Consider the following 26,011-nt stretch of genomic DNA (forward strand, 5'->3'; position numbering starts at 1 on the left):
CACAGGGCCATGCACGTAATAGGGCTGGCCAGATGTTTGTTGAGAGAATAATGATGCAAATATGGATTTGTGTTGAGATCATGATCAGCCTGGGTTCTGAGGGATCTTGTGCTAGTCCTGTAAGTCCCCACTGTTCCTGCCCCTTGGTACCAGATATTGAGCCCAGGGATGCTTAATCACTGAGCTACATTCCCAGCAGACCCTCTATTTTTTTTTTTTTTTTTTGAGACAGCGTCTTGTTTAGGGCCCCTCTAAGTTGATAAGGAGGGCTTTGAACTCATGAGATCCTCCTCTCTCAGCCTTCTAAGCCACTGGGACTACAGGTGTGTACCACTGTGCCCAACTCCACTGTACTTTTTGGGGAATACCTACTAGATGTAGCTTATTGATGTGACACTGCCCCAAATCCCTGCAGCCAGGGGCCAGGTATGTGGCACATATTAAACCAGGTAGAGGCAGAGCAATAGCTTTGCGGTCTAGCCTGCTGACTTCACAGGTGGGGGACTTGCGGGCCAGCTGAGAGACTAAGTAGGAGTCATTGGGTATGGGTACACACAGAGAGCTGTCTGATCCAGGCTCTGATTTCCCTATGCCTTAGGTGGGTTTTGATGGGGTCCACTTAGGGTGCTCACCTAGAGCCATGTGGGGAGAGGCTGAGCATGCTCATTCACCTAGGGACTACAGGATGCTGCTGGTGTTTTCAGAGAAAACAGACTTCTGCTTCCCTTTGCTTATTTCATTTCATGAACCTCTTGACCTTGGAGGGCAGTGTTTGTCTAACCCCCAGCCCTCTGCCAGCATCCTCTCTGATTTCTTCAAAATGAGTGTATCTCCTTCTTCCTGCAGCCTGGCTCCACCTCGGACCCATAGTCCCCTTATGTACTCTGCTGGTAGGAAAAATCGGTGGGCTACGTGACCTGTCCTTTCCAGGTCACATATTAGATTCCACAGTGAAATAAGGTGGTGTGGCAGGACCTCCCAATTTGGAGAGTGTTTATAAGAGGCTTATTAAGAGAACCCCCAAGGCTTATCCAGAGATTGTTATGTAAACAGCAGTCAGGGGGTCTGGTTTTCCTTTGTGTTCTCTGCCGTCCAAAGGGTAATGGGTACATGGCTTGGCTATGCCTTTTCCAGCCCCTTCTTGCCAGCTGGGTGTGGCTGAAGAGGGAGAGGGATGGGACCAGAGTGTTTGTCTTTGCTGTCATAACCTGAATTGAACTCCCACTGCCAGGATCTTGGGAGTGGGGTACTCTTTGCACAGTAAAAATATAATAGTGTCTAACATTTATTGAGAATTTATAGGCCAGACACCATGCTTAGCGTGGTTTTTCTTATGCAGTTTGTATTGAGATATAATTTACATACCACAAAGTTCACCCTTTTAAAATGTACAATTCATTGAGTTTTAGCATATTCACAGTGTTGTGCATCTAACGCCACTGTTTAATTCCCAAAATTTTTTAATTGTTTGTTCTATTTAGTTATACATGACAGCAGAATGCATTTTGATTCATTTTATACAAATGGAGTACAACTTTTCATTTCTCTGGTTGTACACGGTGTAGAGTCACACCATTCGTGTAATCAATCATGTACATAGGGTAATGATCTTTGTTTGTCTCATTTCACTGTCTTTCCTTCCCCCTGCCCCTCCCCTTCCCCTTTTCTTATTTCCCTCTACACAGTCCAAAGTTCCTCCATTCTTCCCTTACCACCCCCCATTTCCTCCCATCCCTGCCCCCTGCTGTATGTATCAGCATCCACTTATCAGAGAAAACATTTGGCCTTTCGTTTTTTGGGATTGGCTTATCTCAATTTAGCATGATATTCTCCAACTCCATCCGTTTATCTGCAAATGCCATAAATTCTTCTTTATGGTTGAGTAATATTCCATTGTGTATATATACCACAGTTTCTTTATCCATTCATCTATTGAAGGGCATCTGGGCTGGTTCCAAAATCTAGCTATTGTGAATTGAGCTGCTTAAACATTGATGTGGCTGCATCACTGTAGTATGCTGATTTTAAGTCCTTTGGATATAGGCCGAGGAGTGGGATAGCTGAGTCAAATGGTGGTTCCATTCCAAATTTTCTAAGGAATCTCCATACTGCTTTCCAGAGTCGCTGTACCAATTTGCAGTCCCACCAGCAATATATGAGTGTACCTTTTTCCCCACATCCTCGCCAACACCTGTTGTTGCTTGTGTTCTTGATAATAGCCATTGTAATTGGAGTGAGATGAAATCTTAGGGTAGTTTTGATTTGCATTTCTCTTAATTACTAGGGATGTTAAACATTTTTTTCAAATATTTTTATTACCACCAAAAGAAACCCATCCCCTCCCCTACCCCTGGGAACCACTAATATTTCTCTTCTGTTGCTTTACCTATTCTGGATATTTTGTGTAAGTGGAATTCTGCAGTATGGTTGGCCTTTGTGTCTGGCTTCTTTCAGTTAATACTTTTTCACCTGAGGTTCTTGCATGTTATAGCATGCATCAGTACTGCTTTTTTTCCTTGAAGGGCTGTGTAATGTTCCATTGTATGGCTAGACCATATCTTCATTATCCATTTATCTGTGGGTGGACATACATTGAAGTTAACCACCTTTTGGTGATTGTGAATAATGCTGTGAGGAACATTTGGGTACAGGTTTTTATTTCAGCACCTGTTTTCAGTTTTCTTGGGTGCATATACTAGGAGTGGAATTGCTGGAGCTCATGGTAACTTCATTTATCCTTTTGAGGAACTGCTAGGCTGTGTTCCAAAGTGGCTGCACCATTTACCTTTGAATGTTGGATTTTACTTTTAGTATCTTATCAGTCCTCCCATGAACTTGTGAGGTATAGATAGAACTGTCAAAATCCCCACCTTTCAAATGAAAGGCTTGAAGCTCAGAGGGTTTTTGTCCTCTGGCTACAACCAGAGGCTAGTGGCTCCTTGGATGGTGTAGACTTTGATCCTTGATCACTAATGCAGTGTTTCTCCCAGGCCCTGCTTTGCATCATCAGTATGAGGACTTCAGGCTGTGTTGTTGACATATTTCTGTTGGCTGCTCCATGCTGGCACTCACATTCTTATTGAATAAAATGCCATTTCTTCCCCCTGATCTTAATGTGTTGCTCAAGAACTTGAGGGATGTAGCTTATGTCTTCCAAGTTCCTGTACTTTCAGTGTTTTCAGACTCCTACCAGATTCTGCTTTCTCCACTCTGCCCTGGATGTTATAGAATCCCCTAACTTCTTACTCCAGTGTGTCAGTCTGTAGCTTGGGAGGGGAAGGCATGTTCAACTGACTTTGTGTTTGGGGCGACTTTGTGTTTGTCAACTTGACCTGGTCTTTCTTGCTATGGTTCAAGCTTCTGATGACCTGTCCTCCTTTTTCTCTTCTAGGCAAAACCCATTTATGGTGGCTGGCTGCTCCTGGCTCCAGATGGAACAGACTTTGACAACCCAGTGCACCGGTCTCGGGTAAGGACACCAGAGTGAATTCTCAGGGTGGCAGGAACCAGATAGAGAGTGGAGGCCATCAGAGGGTACATTGGCAGAATGGGAGAGTAAGACAAGAATGATATCCTGGGATGGCAGGGTCAACTGGGAACCCCCATTTGGTGAACTCACAGGGCTCACAGAAAGTCTCAGTTATACATAGTTTTTGCAGTCTTCCCTTCAAAACAAGATGCTCTCATATGGGTGCCATCTGTTTTGTGGGTCAACTTGACTCTTGATTCTCCACAGTTAACTGGAAAAGGCAAAAGAGTAGTTGAGCACCTGTACTTTATCCTGATGTAGTTCCCAATTCCTTTGGTGCCAAGAATGCCTCCTGCAGCTCCCTGGGACCCAGGGGCCCAGTGCAGGAACATTAGTGAAAGGGTGAGGGCCAGAGTACTCCCCTTCTTAAACATCACATTGCTCCTCTCTCCTGGGCACCCCAGCCAGGTTGGATCCCTGCTGGAGTGCAGGGGATTAAACCAGCATTGTCCTGCCTGGTGGTTTGTTCTCTTCCAGGAAGCTCTTTTAGATGATCTTTAGGTAAAACACTGTCCTTCCATTTTTTATGAGCTCTCTTCTGAGTGCAAACTGCTCCAGCTCTTCCTGCTTCATGTCCCTTGCATTCCAGAGCTCTCCTTCCCCTTCCTTTGGATCTCTGCTGCTCACCCTTTCTCCGTCTGGGCCAGGGCCCTGGGATTGCATATTCTTGCCCCAGAGACATTGTATTGTGTCTTTGGGCTTCCTTCTGGAGTGGGTTTTGATTTTAAAGACAAACATATAACCTCAAAAATGTTTTCTGAAAACATGTCCAGGCAGTCTCCCTTGGACACTCAACCTGGAATCACCCCCTTTAGATCCTCTTTGCAAGACCCTTCACATCCCTGTTCCTACCACCCAGGTAGAAGGGCTCAGTAGTGACAAGTCTAGATTGCAGTTCCCAGGTCCCTTTTCTGGTTTCTATTAAGGTTGTACAGAATTGCCATTTCCAGCTTCTGAAGGGAGAAATCATTGTTATTATTTTAAATGATATAATTCTCATCCAAAGCAAAGAGACAGAATATTGTAGTTAAGTTCTGTGGCTTTATTGCCAGTAAAGATCTGAATATGGTTGGGTTTTTTGAAAGGTTGAGAATAGGTCCTGGACCCTCCTGATGATCTTGAGGTTTAGGAGCTATGTCTGTCAATCATGATTTAGGCCAAGAGCCTCAGGTAGTAGACAAAGCCCTTCTCCACACAGAAAGAAGGTGCCTATCTAGTCCTTTTCGTTCCAGCTCTTAGTGGCATTCCATTACTCTTGGCAACCCTGGTGACCTGACCTTTGTGTGAAAAATGAGAGGGAGGTGCCCTTTGCAGTTGGCCACACCCTGGGTGAGGGTTGTTTGCACTGTTTTACTCTTTTTCCCTTTTGATTTTAGTTAGCTCTTTCCACCACTGTCTGGAGTTTAGCTGTCTTTTTTCTGTCTCCCAGTGGATCATCTGAACAAGCCCTTTTCTAGCAGTTTCCTGGATTTTTTTCAGAAGTAGTAAATCAGTGCCTTTGCATCCTTTGGTTATTCCAGATTGTGTCTGATCATTCATGCAAAAAATATCAGCACACATCAGGTGATAGCTCTGTGCCAGCTGCTGTAAGGAATATAGAAAGGTGACCACACATGACTTGCTCCCATGATTTTAAAACCTTCTTGTTAAATCCCAATATTACTTGTGTGGAATCACAAGTCATTCATATGATTTGGGACTCCTCTCTGGGACCCAGCCTGGCTAATGAATCACTGTGGTTATGCCTTGGGTCTCTTTCTGCTGTCTGTCTCAGAAATTGAAGCCACGGAACCAGCATTCCTTAGACATAGTTTTGTTAGACATAGGACTCAGCCAGCTGAGACCCAGGGCCAGGACTTCCCTAACTACAGACTCTGTGCTCCATTGCAGAAATGGCAGCGACGGTTCTTCATCCTTTATGAGCATGGCCTCTTGCGCTACGCCCTGGATGAGATGGTGAGTGTCCTTCTTGCCTGCCTACTCCCCCTCCCCAGCCTTACCAGGCCCCTTTGTTGTGGCATCATTGGTGACATCATGTGTGAGTGCAGCAGTCCTTCTCCAGCTTCTGTTTGGGCTTTTTTATTTTTGGCACAGGGGATTGTACCCAGGGGCACTTAACCAACAAACCACATCCTTAGCCCTTTTTATATCTTATTTTGAGACAGGGTCTTACTAAGTTGCTTAGGGCCTCACTGAGTTGCTGAGGCTGACTTGACCTTGTGATCCTTCTGCCTCAACCTCCTGAGCCCTTGGGATCACAGGCATGAACCACCATGCTCAGCTGTTTGGGCTGTTTTGAAGGACTTGTGGAACCCATTTGGAGATGACTCTGAAACCCTAGACCCCAGATTTGAGATGTTTTCAGTGGTTGAGGGTGAGGAAGTAGTGAGAGGGGAAGTCATTCTTATTCAAGGCCGATAGGAGTTTGGAGTTGGCATTGGGGAAAGTGAGGGCAAAGTCCTGGGTCTCAGCAAGGGCTTTCACAGACTGTGGACCTGTAGGAGTGGGCAGGGGACACATGGGTTCATGTGCTGTCATCCCAGGACTGCCTCTAAGTTTCTGACTGTAATTTGTTTTGCTTATCCCATTCGATCTTTAGTGGATATTTTTATCTGACAATAGACGCCTCCTGGTCCTGAGTGATTGTTCTTCTGGTCACTAATCCAGAGGCATATGGGCTCTTCCTGCTCTGCCACCCACCTGGTTTTCCAACTATTTCCTGCGCTGGACGAATGTTTGCTGTTCTTGCTCCAGAGACCAAACACCCAACCCAACCAAGTGGAATGTTCTGGCTTTTGTTTTTCCACCATGTCAGCCCCTGCCTTTTTCTCTAAAGGAGATTTCTCTCCCCTGTTTAAATTATGACTGCACTTACAAAAGGTTAAAGAAGGATGTTTTGACCACCTTTCCTGGTTCCTTTTGAGTGGGTGAGAATGATGAGTGTGTGTGTATCTACATGTGCATTTGGGCAGTCTTTAAAAAATTGGGACCATGCTAGAAAATCTAGTCATGCTATGTATGTCAAATAGGTTGACCTACCTGTCCCATGTCATTGCTTTGCTGCAGTGGTGAGAGAATTCTGGAGTGTGAGTAGAAATGACTGTGTGTTCTAAGGACCTTTCAGAGCATTGGGACACTGGGATTTTGGGGTGGTCATTAGAGCTAACGTGCAAAGGCCAGAAGTGTGTCTGTTTGCACGTGTGTCCTAAACTTTGTGGTACTTTCTGTACTTTTATTCCTGGAACCATGAATAGGCATGACATCCATACCTATTATCCCAATTGCATATCTGTATTGACTGTTACCTCATTAGTTGCTTCCTAAAAGAAATTTTCTCCTCTTTTTTTCTGGTGAGCAGAAGATTTTTGCCCAGATCATCTGTAGTCCAGAATAATTGGAAGTGAGCAGATTAGAGGTGAATGCTGCTAGGTGGAGGCAAGATAGGTGCTGCTAGGGGTAGGAACAAGAAGATGATGCTCATGGTGACTGCTGTCCTTAAGGCAGGAGGCAGGCCTGCAGGGCAGACGCTACTCCACCCTTAGTGTCCTCCTGACCTGATCTTTATATGGGCAAGCATATATGGGTGGGGGCTTGGCTCCCACAAGCTTTGAGGTTTACCTTGTCCTTCCTGTTACTGGCTGTCCCATTCTGAAGTCCTGTAGCTGTCTACTAGTGTAAAGTGAACCTTAAGAGCTCACTGGATTACATTTAAGCTGGGCTTGGGCCACGGACCTGCCTGAAACAGAACTCCCTGGACTTTCCTTGGTAACTGATAATTGTGATAGGAAATCTTTCTTTGGATCCAACTGAAGTCCAGCACAGTCCACTGTTCCCTTTGGCTCTGTTGCACAAGCACAAAGAAAGTGGTTGTGGGCTACCTCTGAATTGGCACCAATGCCAAGCACATGCTGTATTCCAGAGCTGCTTCTCAATAATTGAGACCATCGAGCCAGGAGTGCTGACACCTCACGGCCCCACACTGGTCTCCCAGCAACCTGGCTTCAGCCTGGGGAGTATTTCATTTGGTGCCAGGGCCAAGGTGGCCCAGTGCCAGAGGTGTGGGGAAACAAAGGAGCCCCAGGAGACTTGGAAGAGAGGGTATTGGGGGATGATCAGAGCTGAAAGTTTTTGTGTATGGGCTGCTTTCTGTCAGATGACCTTGGAGCAGGTGATTGACAGGTAATCAGTTAATATTGTTCTGCAGACTGTGGGTGGTACACATACTCTGGGGGTAAAGTGGCATCATTTCTATGAGTGAAAAAGGACAGTGGCAGTTGTGTCAAAATACCTCTAAGAATTTAAGGATTTTCCCTGTTTGATCAGGAAGTTGCAAGGGGGTCATGGGGTAGAGGCCAAGTAGGAGGAGGCAGTCAGAGTAGAGTCCAGGAAAGGTGGGTAGAGACCAGGCAGGAAGAGACAGTTGGGGTGGAAGTTCAGTAGGAAGAAATAGTCCAGGTGGAGGCTAACTGGGAAGAGGCAGTTGGGGTGGAAACCAGGTAGGAAGAAGCAGTCCCGGTGGAGGCCAGGCAGAAGGAAGCATGGGGTTTCCTCTTGTAGAATATGGAGAGACCTCTCACATGCTTGATGGCTACGTCAGTATTTGTCCTTCATGGTCGCTTCCCAGGACAAGCAGTTTAAAATCCAGGAGCCTTCCCTTGGCAGAGACTCCCACCTCACAACTGGCTAGTAGAGTTCTGAGGGAGTAGAAGTAGGCAAGCCCATGTGGGCAGAACTTCTCTGTGAATACCTAGAAGAGCAGTGGTCCTCAGCAGTCACTGCGCCTCAGGTCTGCATGGCAATGGTCCAGAGTCATCTTTGATTATCACAACTGGAGCAGGGATGCTACTGGTGTCTATGGGATAGAGGCCTTGGATGCTACAACAGGCCTGTGATACATAGGACAGACCAAAGAAGGATTGGCCCAAAATGTCAACAGCACCCAGGCTGAGAAACTTGAGTGATTTAGTCAGTGTTTATTTAAATTTTAGCTTATTTAAAAAAAAAAAATTATTTTAAAAATTAAAATGCAAATTTAGTTTGCTGTCAACTCTGTTCTTCAGTAGCACAAGACTTTCAATTTTCTCAAGTGAGAGGTAATAGGGTGGGGTTGACCAGCTGGGCATGTGGCAAGTAGTAGTCATAGAGTAGGGGTAGACCTGCTCCTGGTCTGGAGGGTTTATGTGGGGCTTCCTATACACCAGGCCATCCAGGGCTAGCAGGACTGCTTTTGCGTTTCTTACCTAGCAAGTCATGTACATGATGTACATGGTGCTTTCTATAGCATGCCAGGTCACTCATGTCTATAAAGTGACCCCATCTGGGTGTTTGTCTCCAAAAGCAGCAGCTCTGAGCAGCGTGTGGCCACATTGGGTCCTACTGTTCCTACTAGGCTCAGGTCTAGCTCTTGCTGGTGGCCATCCTGCTAACTGATACACTGCACTATATATAACTGATCTATAGCATTTTACACTTAACACTTAGACACAATCTGTTATAAATTATTTGATTTTTATACAATATTACTGTTTGTTTTCATTTGCTTAAATATTATCTTACTAAATAGACTGTGACATTTTTCCCCTTGTTGGATCCCTGATAATTTTTGGTATCTCTCTGCATTGTCTGGCATGGGTCTTGGGTGGATCAGACCTAGTAAATAGTTATGAAGTTGAGCTCACCAACTTTGTGATGCATTGCTGCAGAATTTCAGCTCCTGACTTAGAAAGTGGGTAGGGGCAGTCAGGAAAAGAGAGAAAGTGGGACAAAGGGTGGTCCTTAGAGCAAGATTATGGATGTGGTGACCCTTACAGGTCACTTCTCAGGAAGGAGGAACACCTTCCACAGAGCTCTGCAGAGTGTTGAGGGGAAAGGTTATTTCAGCCTTGTAGGGTTAGGTCTGAGAAAGGCAGGTCGTGTGTCTGGTGTTGTGGTGTGCAGGAAGAGGGCAGCAGTCCCACTCTGATTCTGCTTTGGGAATCCCTTTCTGCTTGGGGGCTTCTCCTGAAGTGGGGGCCTGTGGGCCCATCCAGCTCCAGGGGCTGACCTCTGGCTTTCTGGGCAGTTCCAAGATGGGACTCCCATTTAGGAATCTATTCCTTTTTTGGGAAATCTCTTTGTCTGTACACCCACATGCCCTGTAGCTGATGGGTGTGGAGAAGAGGCGTATTTCCCAAAAAAGGAAAGGAAACGTCCCAAATGCAGCTGAGGTGAGGTGGGCTCAGGGCAGCCTCACAGACAAGTAGCAGCCTGAGAGATCTGGCTGGGCCCCCAGCTTTTCAGGAGTGGATGAGGTGTAGGATCTATAAACCGGCATTGCTGCTCTACTCCATGGGGTATGTGAGTGGGAAGCAGGGCTGTGACAGCTGGTGCTGAGGACTGAAGCTTCTCTCCTTAGCCTCGAGAACCCCGGGCAGAGTCAAGATGGACAAGAGCTGCAGGACATATAAACCGGAATTGCTGCTTGTTTTCTCCCTGAGAAGTCTATACATGACTACCAGGTTCCGCCACTATTCTGGGTATCTTAGGGACTGGTGTGAAGCTAAGGAGCTAGTGTGATCAGCCCAGAGGCTTTAGGACTCCATGGTGGGCCTGTTGCCTTCCTGGAATTGAGGCAAAATGATAATCTAATGTTTTGTCTTTTTTTTTTTTTTTTTTTTTTAAATCATGATAAATTATATACAACATAAAATTTAACTATCTTAATCATGTTTTAGTGTGCAATTTGGTGGCATTCAGTACACTCACACTCTTGTGCAGCCATCTCCACCATCTGACTCCAGAACTCTTTCATCCTCTCAAACTGAAGTTGTTGCCATTAAACACTGACTTCTCCCCTCCACCCCTGCTGTCGCAACCACCATTCCCCCTGCCCTCTTTCTTTCACTAGGGATGGACCCCAGGGATGCTGTACCACTGAGCCACATCCTCATCCCTTTTTATTTTGAGACAGGATTTCATTAAGTTCCTGAAATTGGCCTCAAACTTAACAATCCTCCTGCCTCAAACTCCCAAGCAGTTGCAGTCATGCTCCACTGTGCCTGGTGTGCACCACTGTGCCTGGCCTACCACTATACTTTCTGTCTCTGAATTTGACTCTTCTAGAAGCCTCATACAGATTGTGTATCCCTTATCAGAAATGCTCCAGACAAGAATTGTTTGGGATTTCAGAATTTCCCAGATACTCCAATATTTGTCCATTCATATTGAGTGATCTTAGGAATGGGACGCAAGTCTAAACGTGAAATTCACATGTTTCATATATACCTTAAACACGTATTCTGAAGATAATTTTGTACAATATTTTTAGCATACTTGCATTTTGACTGTGTCTTGCCACATAAGGTCAGATGTGGAACTTTCCACTTTTGATACCATTTCAGGGCTTAAAAAGCTTCAGAGTTTGGAGTTTTGATTTCAGATTTTCAGATGAGGGATGCTCACCCTGTCTGAGTGGAATCATACAATATTTATCTTTTTGTATCTCTTATTTCACTTAGCACAATGTCCTCAAAGCTCATTCATGTTGTAGCCTATCAGGATCTCCTTTATTTTTTATCTGTGGTAGGTTTATTGCCCTTGAATCTCATCTGCCTCTGCCCCATGACCTCTTCCACATGGAGGCCACGGGGTATGTGAGTGGGAGACATGGCTGTGACAGCTGATGCTGAGGACTGAAGCTTCTCTCCTTAGCCTCGAGAACCCTGGACAGAGTCAAGATGGACAAGAGCTGCAGGACATTGTTGGGGCCATACTGAGGGCATCAGCTCAGCCCACTTTCCTAGATATTATAGGGAAACACTTTCCCTTTTAGGATACATGTTTTCTCAGGGACAGCCTGTGGGTTTGTCAATCTCATAGAATGTGAAGGTCCAGCCAGAGAAGTTAAATTGAGAACACCTGTGTTCCTGTGTTTAGTGATAGGGCTGGTCTGCAAGATCCTCAGTGGATCTGTGCTGACAGGCAAGACTCTGGCTGCTTTAAAGTTTGCTGCTTGTAAGAGAATCTAAAAAATTCCTGTGACCTTAGGATCTTTTCCCACCTCGTTCTGGAAGCATTTCTGTTACTGCTATTGTATAAAAGCCTGAGCAGTACCCAGGGTTCCTAGGAGGAGAGTATCACCACTTGGTCTTTAGGAACTGGCATTTGAGTTTGTCACTCCATACTTTGCAGTTGATCTCTGTAGCCTGATTTCTCCCAAAGCCATCTTTGCCCTACATTAGAGTGTCTTCAGGGTGCAGCTCTGAGCCCATCTTTGACTTACCATTCAACGTGATCTTCAGGGAACATTCTTATTTGAGAGCACTGCTTTGAGCTCTGACTTCATTGCCTCCAGTTTAGAGCTTTTCTAGGCAGACTGCCTGAACAGGCAAATAGCCTGCCTCTTCCCCTGGCATTGGGGCCCATCGACTGTGTCTGATTCTTTGGTCACTGTGACTTTGGGGTCATAACAAAGACCAGTGGCGGAAGGATACACAGCCATAAGAAGGTCCTTCTCCTGAACTCAGGCCTACGGACTCACCGTGGACTGTAGCAGAAGCATGGTGCAGATACTATGAAAGGTAGTAGGTGGTTGGGGGAGGCAGAGAAGTCTTCTGGGAGGAAAGAGGTGGTGTTTGGCTGCCTTCCTGCTCATTGTGGAGTTTTGGGAGGAGCAGTATGCCTGCCTTGGCTCCTGGGTTGTCTCTTTATGCACACTCACTAATGTGGTCCTCATTGGTCAACAGATATTATGTGCATTTCACTGAGACCAAGACTCAGTGGGGCTTATACTAGTCTCCTCCAACCTCAAGGAATGCTATAAAACCCCAATGGATGCCTGAAACTACCGATAGTACTGAACCCTGTGCATACCATGTGTTTTCCTATATATTCATCCTATGATGAAGTTTAATTTATAAATTAGGAATAATAAGGAATTAATAATAATAAATAGAAAAATCATAGCATACTGTTGTAAAATTGATACAAATGTTGCTTAAAACATCTCAGCAGCCATCTTGATAATCAAATCCACTGTCACAGTATTGTAGTGCTTGTGCTCAAGTGACCCTTACTTTACTTAATAATGGCCCCAAAGAGAAGCCAGAGAATGCTGCCTATATATGAAAAGGTGAAAGTTCAAGACTTAAAAAGGAAAATGTATCTTGAAGTTGCTAAGATCTGTGGTGACAGGTAATCTTGTTATCTGTGAAATCATGAAGCAAAAGAAATTTGGGCCAGTTTTACTACCCAGTTGACCATGAAAACAAAAACTACAAATAAGGGGACAGATGAACCCATGTGGTATTGGAAACCCTCACTAACTGTTGTCTTAAGATGTGAAATTAGAGGTGCCCCTGAAGTCTATTTGTTGACAAGTTCCACACGGTTTTCCTCAAAACTCTGTGATGTGCCACATCACCTGTTAGAAGGGAGCATGTAGCTGCAGGAACATTCTCCATGTGTTTCTGTGGGACATTGCTAGAATGATTATCTTCTGGAAATGGGCCTGAGCTTTAAGCTGCTCCCCTTCTCTGCCCCTTTTTTTAACTTGAGCTGGGACGTTGGGGGAGAATCTTTTGGGACACAGCTTGAGAGACTGTGTGTGGGACAGTGACAGAGTTCTGTGTCCCAGTAGCTCTTTCTCCTTATTGACAACTCTTCATACTGGCCCTTGTGGCATTTCCCACATAGAGAGTAGAGGACAGAATCTGCATGGTTGATTGTGGGGTCCTGGACAGAGAACAGAGTAGATTCTTGGGGGCAAAAACCAGGGGGTTTCTAGCTGTGCATGGCCTGACCCAGACCTTCCTTGTTATAGGTGAGGAAGTGCAGCAGGTGAGGGGAGTATAATTGAGACTGTCCCTGGAACTGAACCACAGATGTGGGGAGAGTAGCCAGGACCCTGGGCAGCAGTCTATGAGCTGCCCTTTTGGGGAGTGGAGGCTGTGGAAGGGAAGCAACTGACTCTCCATACAAGGACCTGTGCAGGGGCATTTGAAAGTTGTGTGCTACTGTGGTTTGGATGAGTGTCCCCCAAAGTTTCATATGTAAGGATCTGGTTCCCTGAGTGGCCCTGTGGGAGGTGCTGTGGATCTTGAAGAGGTGGGACCTTAGTATTTAGATCTTTGAGGGTGAGCACTCATAATGTATTAGTGTGTCTCTGTCTGCTTTCTGACTGGAGATATGACCACTTGCCCTGGTGTATGTTCCCACCACAATGTGCTGCCCTCACCAAAGGTCCAGGGTGATGGGGCTTCCCAGTTTTATATTTGAATCTTCAGAAACATGAGCCAAAATAAACCTCTCTTTACTTCATAAGAACCCATGTAAGGTATTTTGTTATAGTGGCACAGAACTAATACATGTGCCTCCACTATGGGATTTCTGTATGCACAGCCTAAGCCTCACAGAGGGAGGAAGTTAGAGAAAAATGCAGCAATGTGCCAGAAGGACAGAGAAAGTCAGATGGAAGGGTATAAGTCAATCTGTGCAGGCAAGGGGGAAGGTTCTGTGGGTCACCCTGAGTCATTGGGAGAGCCAAGAGAGGACATAGGTCATCTAGGTCAGATCAAGTCCCTCTTCCCTGTGTCCCTTGTCCCCAGGATACCTGTTAAGAACACAGAGAACACTTAATTACTTACTTTATTTCCATGTGGAAACACAGGAGAGTCGACACATTAAGGACTGAACTCGCATTGAAGACATTAGTAATAGCACACCAGTGTGTGGTAGGTGACTGGCACTGGATCTATCTGCTATCCTCTTCAACTTTTGTGCTTGAGTTTCTGTGGTAAACATTTCAATTAGCTCTCCCTGAAAATCTGCCTTTAAGTTTCAGACCACACTGAGAGAATTGGTGACCTTGGCTCTCTGTGAATGCCTTTCTGTCTCAGCAGTCCATCCAGTGTCCTTACCTTCCTTTGGTTCCATAAGTGGTGAGTCAAGGGCAGCAAGCAGGCCTTAGCTACCCACCTACATCAATGCCATAAGTAGATCCCAGGCACTCTCCCCTGCCTTCCTCAGCATACCTACAACTAGTCAGTGAGTGTGTATCTCATTGCCTTCTGCCCTGCCCATGCCACTTGCACAGCTCTTAGTGATGGGGAGGAAGTAATGGGGCGGTGGGGGTGGCAGTTCTGTGAAGTTTGTAGAAGACTTTCTGATGGGCAGTGAGGAGAAGATGGACTGTGATGAGCACCCTGGTCATTGTCTCACAGCCTCGGTGGACTTGTCTGCAGCAGCTGCCATGCCCTGTTGGCTGCAGGCTGTGATGATGTGCTGGGCATCTTCCTCCTGCAGAGAGGAGTGTTGGGTAAATAGATGGCTCTCAGTAATTGGGTAGGAAACTAATTAAATAGCAGCAGGGAAAGAACTGTCAAAGAACTCATTTTATGGGCATTCACAACAGAAAACATTTAAAACATTTAGAAATAAAGGAGCAAAGCCAAGTGGCTAATGCCAGGGTATTCATGAATGATCATGCCATACTTGCACATACAGTCCTGGGCAGCCAAAAGCCAGCTGCCACACCCTCCAGGATGAATCCCCTCCACCCTCAGCTTTTGGAGTCCCCTTGGATTGGACCTTGCCGTTGAGCCCAGTTAGCTTGCCCTTTACATGTGACTTTCTTGGGAAATAGGTAATGCTGTCAGTCAGAAAACAAATGAGCCAATCCATGGAAGGGATAGTTATGGCAACTTAATATGTTAGTGTCATAATCTTCCTGCTCTCCCCACTCCTCAAAACCCTCTCTCAGAAGAAACTTCTGTTTGGCCAGGAAGGGAACATCCTTTTGATGAGGGAAGTCTCCCTGAACACCAGGGAGTGGTGATGCTTCACAGTCTCAAGAGACATTGGTGAACTGCTTGGGGCATTGCAACAAAACGGGTGTCGTCTCATTGTGTTGTGTGCTCACCTGTGCTGAAGTGAAATGAGTGAATTGCAAGGTGGTTTCCGTCTGTGAGGGAGGTGCTGATCATACACACAGCATGGTAGGTGTACTCATTTCCTGTGGTCATTGTAAGAAGTTGCCATAAACTTAATAGCTTAAAACAACATTTACTTTCTCTCTTACAATACTGGAGGTCCAGAGTTCAAGTCAAGGTGTGGTTGGTCTTGTTCCCACTGGAGGCTCTGCAGGAGAATCCCTGTCTCAACTTTTCACAGACTCCAGTGGTCATTGCTTGTATTCCTCGGCTCCTGGCCTCTTCTTCACTTCCCTGCAACCTCTTATTCCTATTACATGTTTGCTCATCTTTGTCAAATCTCCCTCTGTTCTCCTCTTATGAGGACCCTTGGGATTGCATTTTTTTAAGGCCCCCTGCATAATCTTTCCATTTTGATATCCTTAATTTAATCATATCTGAAAAGTTGGTTTTGTCAACTAGAGAATCTTCGTACGTTCTGGAGATTAAGGCATGCATGTCTTTGGGGACTGTTATTCAGCCAGCCACAGAGGGCATAACCAGAGGGAACTACTATAGAAACAGAAGGACAGGTGCACTCTGCCTGAACAGCTTCCAGAGAGATGGTACTGGGCCAGGCTCAAAGGCTGCAATGATATTGCCTGGACTTGGCTAGGAGAGTAACAGGAAAGGCCATCCTCTTCCCAGCAGACCTGCCACCTCTGTATGAGCAGAGGGTGTGACTTCTCCCTTCTTTTCTTGGCTGTCTTTTCTTGAGCCAGGGGAGCTCAGCAGGGTTCAGTAGGACTCTAGGATGCCACTGCTAGGCATGAGCCCAGCACAGAAGGAAAGGTTGAAGAGGGTCCACAGAGATTGCCCTTGATGGATGTGTGCATTCTTCACCTGGGGTCAGCATCTCTTCTACTGGGGTGTGTGTATTTAGATTGAGAAGAAATAAGGGAACATCTGCATAGAAAAGGACCTGAAAAGAGCCAGCCCTTCCTTATGTAGTTGGGGTGACAAAGAAGGCTTCACTCAGGGCTTGGCAGCAAGTCTGCTTGTGAGGTGAGCTCCTTTAAGGGGAGGATGCAGCTACCTGACTGCTGTGCATCCCATTTACCAAGCTGGCCCTGGGGCCAGCAAGGAAGGAAGAGAAGACTCCTTGTTCTTTAGGAGTCTGTTGTTCTAGTGATGAGACTGGTCTTCTATTTACTTCTCAAATATAAGGTGCAGATCAAGCTTGGGGCACTAAGGTGAAGGAAGGCCAAAGTCCCCAAAACCACAGGGCCTTAAAATTTAAGACTGTAATCCACCTCCAACTGGCTGCACAAAGCAGGCTTGTCCTGTCAAGCAGAAGGGTCTTAGAGGTATGATTCCCTACCTCTGTCCCTCCTTGGTAACCTTGTTCCTGGGCTTCCCTCTGCACCTCTGCCTAGTTGGTACGGTCATGCTTGGATAGGCTGCTTCTCAAAGTCAATACGCAACATGGATGTGTTGCTCTGACTTTCCTTAGACATTTGAAGATCCAGAGATTGGAGGATCCTTGAAGTGCCTGCACCTCAGCTGAAAAGAGGTAGTGCTGATGCTCATTAGTGGCATAGGCAGATGCCCTGGGCTCACCACTGGGTACTGACTACATTACTTGGTCTAATAATGCAGAATTAAAAGTAATGCACTCGATTGGAGGTGTAGCTCAGTGATAGAGCATGTGCCTAGCACACCAGCGCAAAGCTCTAGATTTGATCCCCAGCATCGCCTTTCATACTTGTGTGGAGAGTTAAATGCACTACAACTTCAGCATGAGAAGCAGCTGTGAGTTCATATTTGATGTGCCCTGGTCACATTAAACATATGCTGGGCACCACATTGTATGCAACACCGTAGAGATCGCAGCCTCATCCTTAGTGGATGGAAAGGCAGGCAGCGGGAATCTTTGTCTTCTCATTTTCCTTACCAGAATGGGAGTGGGCGATAGAAAGGCAAGAACATGGTTGGTGGGAACTCTTGAAGGCTTGAAGGCTTTTTGTCTTCGTTTGCTCCCACTCATGTCTGTGTCTTTCCTGTGTGTGTTGGGTCAGATTGCTGTGCCAAGCAGAAAAATGGGAGTAAACATTTGCTCCTGAGGTCATGCAACCATTTTTCTGTAGAGAAAGACGAACTCTCACTGGTGTTGCCAGTGGATATACAGATTGTCTGCTTAGTTGTTCCCTTGCCCTGCTACTGTTGGACCCATGGGATGAGAGGAACAGGGCCTGCCAGGCAAGGGGTGGGCTGTCCCTGTTGTCCCTCACTTGTAGAAGGAACAGACCTGGGCATGTGCACATCTGTTGGCTTAAGGCATCTACCAGCCATTTAGGATGTCACAGGTGTATGTGCTTAAAGTTTGACACCTAATGCAGCATGTATAGGTGTTTGAAGGATGGATAGAAGAGGTTGCTGTGTAGAATATTTGACTTTTGGGTGGAATCATACACTTGAGGATTGCGGCAGTTTTTGCTGTACTGGTTTCTTCCATATGTCCTTAGCCTTTTCCCATTTGGGAAAAAAAGTATTTGCCTAGTTTTAGAACACATTCAGTTATTTGGTTTAAATATTTTGTTTCTTTCAAAGAGAAGTATTTGAATTATGAAGCAGCCTTGAAGACTTGGAAGTGAGGGTTCCCTGACTCAGGCAGCACAAACTTACCTGCAGTGAATGCTCTCGGTGAGGATTTTCTGAGGGGAGCAATCTCCTTTTCCTAGCGCAGAGTGTAGTACATGGCCACACCTGCAGAGAAGTGCCTACTGTGGGATCTGAGGGGCCTGGGCAGCAGTCTCCCAGCCCTCACAGTTATTTTAATTTCTCATTGGCATGATGGTGGGGAGGGGAGGGCGGTAAAATGTTACATAACAAATATCCATTTTTCTCCCTATTGCATAGTATTTGGATCCTATGTTCTGGCAGAAAATGGGTCAGAAGGGAATTTTAAAGGCATCACAGAACTTTGTTTTTCCAAAACAATATATTTACATAGATTAAAAAGTCAGATATGTAGCCACAAGACTTGTAACACAAGAGTATCAAGCTGTCCTGGGCCTTCCTAGCTCCCAGAGGAAGCAAGGGTATTCTAGAACATTTTTCTATATTTGTAACATGTTTTTACTGCTACTTCTTTTTTTTAATTTTCTTTCCTTTCTTTCCTTTTTTTTTTAAACTGCTATTTCTTGTATTTCAAAAGATATCATCTATTGATTTTATGCACCATAAAATAGGTTTTAGGTTTGTACACTTGCCTGGCTTTGCCACTCCTCTCCTACAGCACGTGCATATGTGTGTACACACGTATGTGTGGCACATGCACAATCACATCCTCTTTTACCTTCATTTCATCAGGATGGTTGCATCAAGTTAAATATTGGGGTTACATCAGTAGAGTCTATATTATTATGACAGTGTAAAATGTGCACATTCAAGCCATGTAGTAAACTAGGATTCTATTTCCTTACACGACATTTGGTTTTTCTTGCCTTTAATATCACCTTCCTGCACCTTCATTTGTTTGATTTTCTATTTAACTATTTCTAATTGAACCTAAATTTTCCATCAGAACTATAGCACCTCCTCTGGGTAGAGACAACTGTCTAGGACATTGGTTCCTTTTTGTCCTGGTAGCAGCCCTCAAGGAGCCTTCTGGCCCTGTGTTCTAGTGCAGTCTGACCTTTCTCCCACCTACTGTGTAGCTCTTGACCCGGGCTTTTGCTTCACCATCTTCACTGTCAACCTGAGAATTCTCTTCCTTTTTCCTGATTTCTTAGGTCCATCTTTTCTTTGTTTTGATTTACTTCTTCATTTGGGCAGCCTCCCAAGAAAGGCACGAGGGAGGAGAGGTCTTTGAAGCCTGGCCATTCTGAGGACGCCTTTCCTACCCACACTGTGGGTTGGTGGCTGTGCTGTCTGTAGGATGTGATATAGGAAATAATTTTCCCTTGGAATTCTGAAGACATTGTTCTTTGTCTTTAACTTCTGCTGGTACTCCTGAGAAGTTTGTGTACAAAGATCTGATTCCTGATTGTTTGTAAATGAACTAAATTTTTGCTCTGAAAACTCTTTTACCCTTGAGTTCTAAATTTACATAAATATATGCCTTGGTATGGACTTGTGATTTGTCCTTCAGCTAAAAAGCCTGTATATCTTTCAATAGGGAAAGTTCTGTCCTGGCCCAGCATGTTTGCTTGTGTTGTTTCCTCTGGTAATTTCCTTTGCTTTGTTTTCACTGGTCTTTACCTCTGCAACTCCTGTGATTTGGCTGCCAGTTCTTCTGGGCAGAGTCTCTAATGTTACTGTCTTTTTGCAATGCTTTGGTCCTGAATTGCATTAACTCTGCCTTAGAATCCTTCTGCTCCGTCCTTGTTCTTTTGGTTTTCAGTTTTAAGTACTGCTGCTGCTGCTGTGTTTGTTTTGTCTTGTTTTGTTTTTTGGGGGGCGAGTGGTGGGGGTTTTTTGTTTGTTTGTTTGTTTTGGTGGTGCTGGGAATCAAATCCAGGGCCTTGCTAATACTAGGCAAGTGTTCTACCACTGAGCTAGACCCCAACCCCTGTTTTAGCTTCTTATAGCTCCCTTTTTGTTCTTTATATGTACCCTTTTAGAACCTCTCATTTGTGTTTCCTGGATGTGGTAGTTTCTTTAATCATTTCAGTTATTTTGAACTGTTCTATCTCTGGTCTGATATGCATTCTCCTAGTTTCCTTTCTGTTGGTTTTAGTCTTGGGCTTTTTCAAATGAGTAGTAACTCTTAGAATGAGACTGTGCATGTGTATGGAGTGCATGGGGGTGAGTTCATTAATAGGCCTTAGAAGGACAACCAGGCAGGAGACTGGCTCCCTTGAGAGAACCCTTGAATATCCCTAGTTATAAACTACTCCATTTCCATTCTTTGGAGAATTCCAATTCTAGGAGGTCTTTCTCTTGGGTTGGTCAGTTTCCTGAAATATGAATTTCCTTATCTCCAGCCTGTGGGGCCTTCCCTTTCATGATGCTGACTTTCTTGGAATGTTCCTGCTGTTAGTTCACTCCTCCCAACCTCCAGCTGTGCATGCTGCCCCAGAATCAGAATTTTTTTCATAGAGGACACTTTGGTTGCTGCTGGCTGGTACAAAACAGGGAATCTCTGGAACTGGGCCTCTGGCAACTGGCTGCCCTTTGTATAGTTGCAGATCAGTCTCTTTTGTCTGAATCCCCTGGGGTCTCTAAGCCCTGAACTCTCTAGTGTTGGGGGCAGTGTCAACTGGCTTCCTCTGCCCCCATGTAGTCACTGATCATGTATCCAGCCATTCCCTACTCCAAAATTTAATTGATATCTTTTGTTCTTGATAGTTTATACCTTTCTTTTTTCCTTTATGGTCATTTTTGTTAGAATTTCAGCAGGAAATTGAACACACTGCTGTGTTCAGTCAACCATGTGTAAATGGAGGTTCCCTGTGCTCGCAGGAATGGTTTGCACACTGATGGTGTGTGCTGGTTGCCACCGTGGGCAAGCCCTTCCTGCTGTTCCCTGCCCTTGTTTGATCCTGTGTGGGTCATATTGTTGCTCTGGGCCTGGATAGTTCTTTGTGTGTACTTGGCAGGTTGTGCATGAGGGTGTGTGAATGAATGCAAATGCACGAATACCTCCCAGGAGACGCATGTGTTCCCATCCTGAGTTAAATGTTCCTTCTGTTATTTGCTTCAACCCCTTTTATAAGGAAGAGATACTTTCATAAATAGTTGAAATCTGCCCCCCATCCCCCCCAAAAAGAAAAAGAAATCCCAAATTCTCCTGGTTGAAAGCCCAAGGGTTACCGACTACTCTTCCAGAAGACTAGAGGGAGACAGTTTATCTAATCTGTTGTGAATAAGTGCTTCACTGACGGCCTGGTCACCTACCTGGGACCAACAATAAGATAGATCCTTGTTGCCATAGCCTGGACAGGTTCTGCAACTGATACTCTGACAGCCTTGAGCAATACCATCAGGGAGACACAGGGGCATGGACTGTCCTTATTCCAGGGCCACAGAGTGCCAGTATTCCTAAGCTCTACTCTGTGCATTTCTTAAGAGGGCCACAACCTCAGGAAACCACAAGAATTCAAACTCATTCATTCATGTGTTGCTTGATTTGCTGTGTGTCTTGGATGGCTCAAAGTTGGGAAAGTAAAGATGGAAACAGGTCCTTACCTTCCAGAAATCTCATAGATTAGCTAGAAAAACCAAGGGGTCAGCCATTGTGGGGAGCATAAACAGTGAGACAGACAGACACCGTCTCCCTGCTCATGTGCAGGAGCCAGCTGGTGAGCTCTGGGACTCCAGGAAAGAAGAAATTAGGAATAATATAGGGTATGAGGGGATGGAGACTTCAAAAGGTAGGATCAGCCAGAGCAGTGAGGCTGAAGAAATAATGATGCTTCCCCTTGGGTGCCAGAAGTAAAATTAGATTCATAGGGAACCTAATTTTAGTGTGTAAGCAGAAAACAATATTATCCAATTAAGTCTCACCACCTGAGGATAAAAATCAGTTCATATAATGTAACCTCTTGGGATGTGTAATTGTATACTAATGTGAGGCCTAAAAGTAAGATTTTTAAATGTGTATAATCCTGCCCCCCCCCCCCCTTTTTTTTCCTTCCTTAGTACTGGGGCATTGAATGCAGGGGGGCTTTACCACTGAGTTACATCCCCAGTCCTTTTTATTTTTTATTTTGAGACAGGGTCTCACTAAGTTGCTGAGGGTCTCGCAAGATTGCCCAGGCTGACCTTGAATTTATGATCCTTCTGCCTCAGTCTCCCGAGTCACTGGGATTACAGGCGAGTGCCACCACGCCCGGCTTTTAATATTATTTTTAATAAAAATATTCTATCTAGAAGTTCCTTATGTCTTCATTAGCTACACACTATTCTATCAGGGGGCTCTATTTGAATCTTTTATTCCAAGTTGTTTTCCAATTCTTTTCCTTTCTTCCTTTCTTAACACAACACTCCAGGGAACATCCCTGGAGTTGCTGAGTGCAGATGTTGAGCATTTGAGACTGTCAGTAGTCACTGCCTTGGTGTTCCAGAAAAAGCCATCCTCCCATCAGCAGCAGGAGGCATAGGGGTCTCTCACTATCTTCTCTATTTTTCATTTCTCCATGTGTCTACCCCCAGATTTGTGTGACTGTTCCTCAAGCTGTAGAGAGATGGTTTTTGAGCATGGACTCCACAGGTGAATAAGACTGTGTCTTCAAAAACTAAGGTAGCCTGATTCATTGGGAGCCTGCAAATAATTGAAAAATCTTAACTTGGATCCCCTTTCACTTTCCTTGTTGAACCAGAACCAGCAGCAAAGGAACTGGGATGATGGGCTTTGCCTTCTTCTGTTTGCTGCCTTCCTGAGCCACTGAGGCTGAAAATAGGGGAGGCTGAGAGCAGGCACTGCAGGGTTAGTGCCCACAGTGCAGTTGTGAAGTAGTAGCACACCACAGCACAAAGGATCACAAGGCCTGTAGAGAGCTCTTGGCCTAAGTTTTCCTTCCCCAGGGTCTGATCCTGCCCTGCCCTACTCTGCCTCCAATCCCTGACTTTCCACCACTCATTTGGCCTTTTGTATCTGGGATGGAAACAAAACCATTTCCGGCCCCAGAAGGTCCCTGCTTGCTTAATTCCCATGTCTCTAAAAATATCTTTGAGCCTGTGCTGGCCCAGTCTCCTCCCCATAAACGCTGCTGCTCTACCCCCACTGAAGTCTTGGGAGAGAAATGAAATCTCCCTTTCATTGCTTTTTCCAGTCTCAGAAAAGAGTAAATAAGAAATGCTGAATTTTCAAAGGTGAAAGGGAAAAACTGCCTTCATAGGCTGGGAGGTCTGCACAGCTTCTGGCCAGGCTGATGCACCCTATTGGCCAAGTCCCTCTCTGGGGTCCCTTTCTTCCTCTGTACTTTGGGGTGCCAGGGGAGTCAGACCCTCTGGAGCAAGCCAGGCTGCCTAGAGGAACTGTGTGTGGGATGGAGCAGGCTCCCAGCGCCTGGTCAGTGCAGGCCGAAGGGAACTGTGGGAAGCCTCCAACCTCTAGGCTTCCTGCAGTCCTGGGAGCTTTCTCAGGCATTCCTGAGTTGGGACTGAGCCTTAAACTCCTCCCCACCCCACCCCCCACATTGGACGTCTGCCTAATTGAGGCTTTATTTATCTCCACATTTTCCCAGCTCTGTATAAAGAGACAAGCAAGTGGGTGAGGCCCACAGATTGTCCAGAAGCATAGGGGAAAAGATGGGATGGGGGTGTAGAATGCACCAGGGTCTGCTTCCTTCCCCCAGAGGGGCCATGCAGGGAGGGACGCTGCTTAGCACAGCGGGTGTGCAAAGCATTTCTTGTCTTTTTTTTTTAACCCAACTCAGAAACCCAAAAATAACCATGTCAGAGACACAGCATTGCACATGGAGAGCAGAGCAGAGCCAGCTGAGAGCCTTTGACTGCTCCTCCTACCTGTTGAATACACTCCTCCTCACTGGTCCTTCACACCCATGGATCCAGCAGAGACTCCCAGGGTGACCAAGTTGTATCCTTCTGTGGAAACACTCAAGGAAATATGAAAAGTCATCCTTTTAAAAACTTTGTTTTCTTGGAATTTTCAGTTTTCCTGCCTAGATTTCTCAAAGTGCAGCAAATCTGTCTCTAATATGTAGACTGTAAAAAAGACATAGAGATTTGACTTGATCTGGAAGCCAAGAGGATCAGTCACATACAGGAGAGCAAATGCCACAAAGGTTGTTTGCTGCCTATAACATTTTTTCCCATTTATGAAATTAACGTGTTTATTGTACATATTTTTACAAAAATAGGAAGTTGCAAAGATAAAGTGATAAACCAACTCTTCAGAAAGAGTCTGATGTTGGAGTTTAAATGATGACTTGCTTAGAGTGAGTTTTTGAGGAAAATCCTCCAGGTGTCACAGCTGTGCCAGTGTCAGGCTGTCATGGGGTAGCCAGTAAAGGGCTGAGTGGTGTCCCCTCCCGGGATGGGGCCTGTGCCACCTCTGCAGCACCCTGGGCAGAGGGTTGGAGAGGTGGATGCAGGTGTGAGGGTGTCTTGGAAGCCCTCAGTTTCCATCCCAGAGAGATTCAGATTTGATATCCAGGCTATGCATCGTGTCTCACTGCCTTTCCTGAGCTTCCAAGTGATTCTGGCATGAGGTAAAGCTCAGAGCACACACATGGTCTCACTAACCCGTGGGCCAGTGAGTCTAGGAACCAGAGGCCATGTCCATGGCTCATTCCACGTGCCCTCCCACTATTCCCACCAATCAATCAAAACTAAGTTGCAATAATCTGCCCTCTAGCAATTGTCAGAAAATACATGACACAGTGTGTGGGGGTTGAATTCCAACTGTGCCATTTGTTAATGGCTCTGATGGCCTTTGTAACCTCTCTAAACCTGAACTTTCTCATCTGTACCACAGGGATCATTTTAGGGTGTGGACATAAAACCAGAAAGCAGTGGAGCTCAGTTTGTTGCTTCTCTGGGCATTCGTCCGAATAACTGGGGAGACTTTTGCTGTATCCTGCTTGTTATGCTTGTGTGGCCTCAGACCAAGGGAAAGGCTCCTTCCCGAGTCCCCTCCCTGTCTCAGGTCCAGGGACACCTGCCCCCTGGTGAAGAAGCAGTTTAACACTTCAGTAATGTTGCATTTGATTTAAAATACATACATAAGAGGAAAAAACCTTCAGAAACATTTTGACAGTTGTGTAGACACCAGCAGGGACTCTAGTTGTGCACATATTTCCCCATTTCTAAAATTATTTCTTGAGGATAGAGTTCTAAAAATAGAATTTGAAAGGAAGAAGGCTGTGGGTGCTCTTTTTGGCTACTGGTGCCCATTTCCAGACTGCCCAGACTGCTCCAGGCAAGAGCAGCTGGAGTCCCCCATGGCTGTTCCTTTAGCATTGGCTCCTCAGCTCACCTTCCCAACTCCCATGAGGTGGAGGGTGTGACTTGGAGGAGAGGTGGCTGACCCTGGATTTGAGGGTGTGCCCCAAGAGGCAAGAGAAACAAAAGAGGAAACTTTTTTTGAAGTGTTTCTGAGGACCTCCTACCATCACTACCACTGTTCTTACAGGCCATTCCTTTCTAAGGTAACTGTTGGTTAGGCCTCAGGCTGAAGGGTGGCTTCGCCATCTGCTCTGTTGGGCTTTCAGAGTCCCTTCTCTCTTTCCACTAACTTCACAAGCACCTGATTTGTGTTTGTGCCTTATGGGATACTCAAATCCTGATGTTCTGCCTGAGCTCTGGGATACCTGGAGCCTCCAGGAAGACTGGTACAGAGAGGGCCTGTCTAACTTTGCCTCCTTCTCAGGTCCTTGTGATGGGGCCAGTGATGGCTGGGGTCAGGCCCCAGGTCAGGAGGAAAGCACATGTGGGTGAGTGAGTGGGTCTAAAAACCACTGGCTGAGAAGCCTGCGATGAGCCTCCACCTCACCTGTGTGATGATGACAGCCTCTTTCCCAGGCTGACAGGAGTCAAAGAGTTGACTGTGTCACATGCCCCTGTGCCTGATGGTGTACACTTCTGAGAAAGACTGAAAAGGTACAGGGGCTCCCTGCTTACCCAGAGG

General features: G+C 45.7%; 1 protein-coding gene across 10 annotated transcripts in view; it reads left to right on the top strand.

The window, feature by feature from the left end:
• The window catches only part of MPRIP (myosin phosphatase Rho interacting protein), a 135,803-nt gene that overhangs the window by 30,543 nt on the left and 79,249 nt on the right, over nt 1-26,011 (top strand). For 9 of the 10 annotated variants that reach the window (XM_079133761.1, XM_079133762.1, XM_079133759.1 and 6 more), the window contains exons 2-3: nt 3,392-3,469; nt 5,420-5,485. In XM_079133761.1, coding sequence (XP_078989887.1) covers nt 3,392-3,469; nt 5,420-5,485 — 144 coding nt within the window. Of the gene's footprint in view, nt 1-3,391; nt 3,470-5,419; nt 5,486-22,136; nt 22,234-26,011 lie in introns of those variants that run through there. The other variant, XM_079133763.1, reaches the window with a different exon arrangement.

The sequence above is a fragment of the Sciurus vulgaris genome (genome assembly GCF_902686455.1).
Source record: "Sciurus vulgaris genome assembly, chromosome: 3".
NCBI lineage: Eukaryota > Metazoa > Chordata > Mammalia > Rodentia > Sciuridae > Sciurus > Sciurus vulgaris.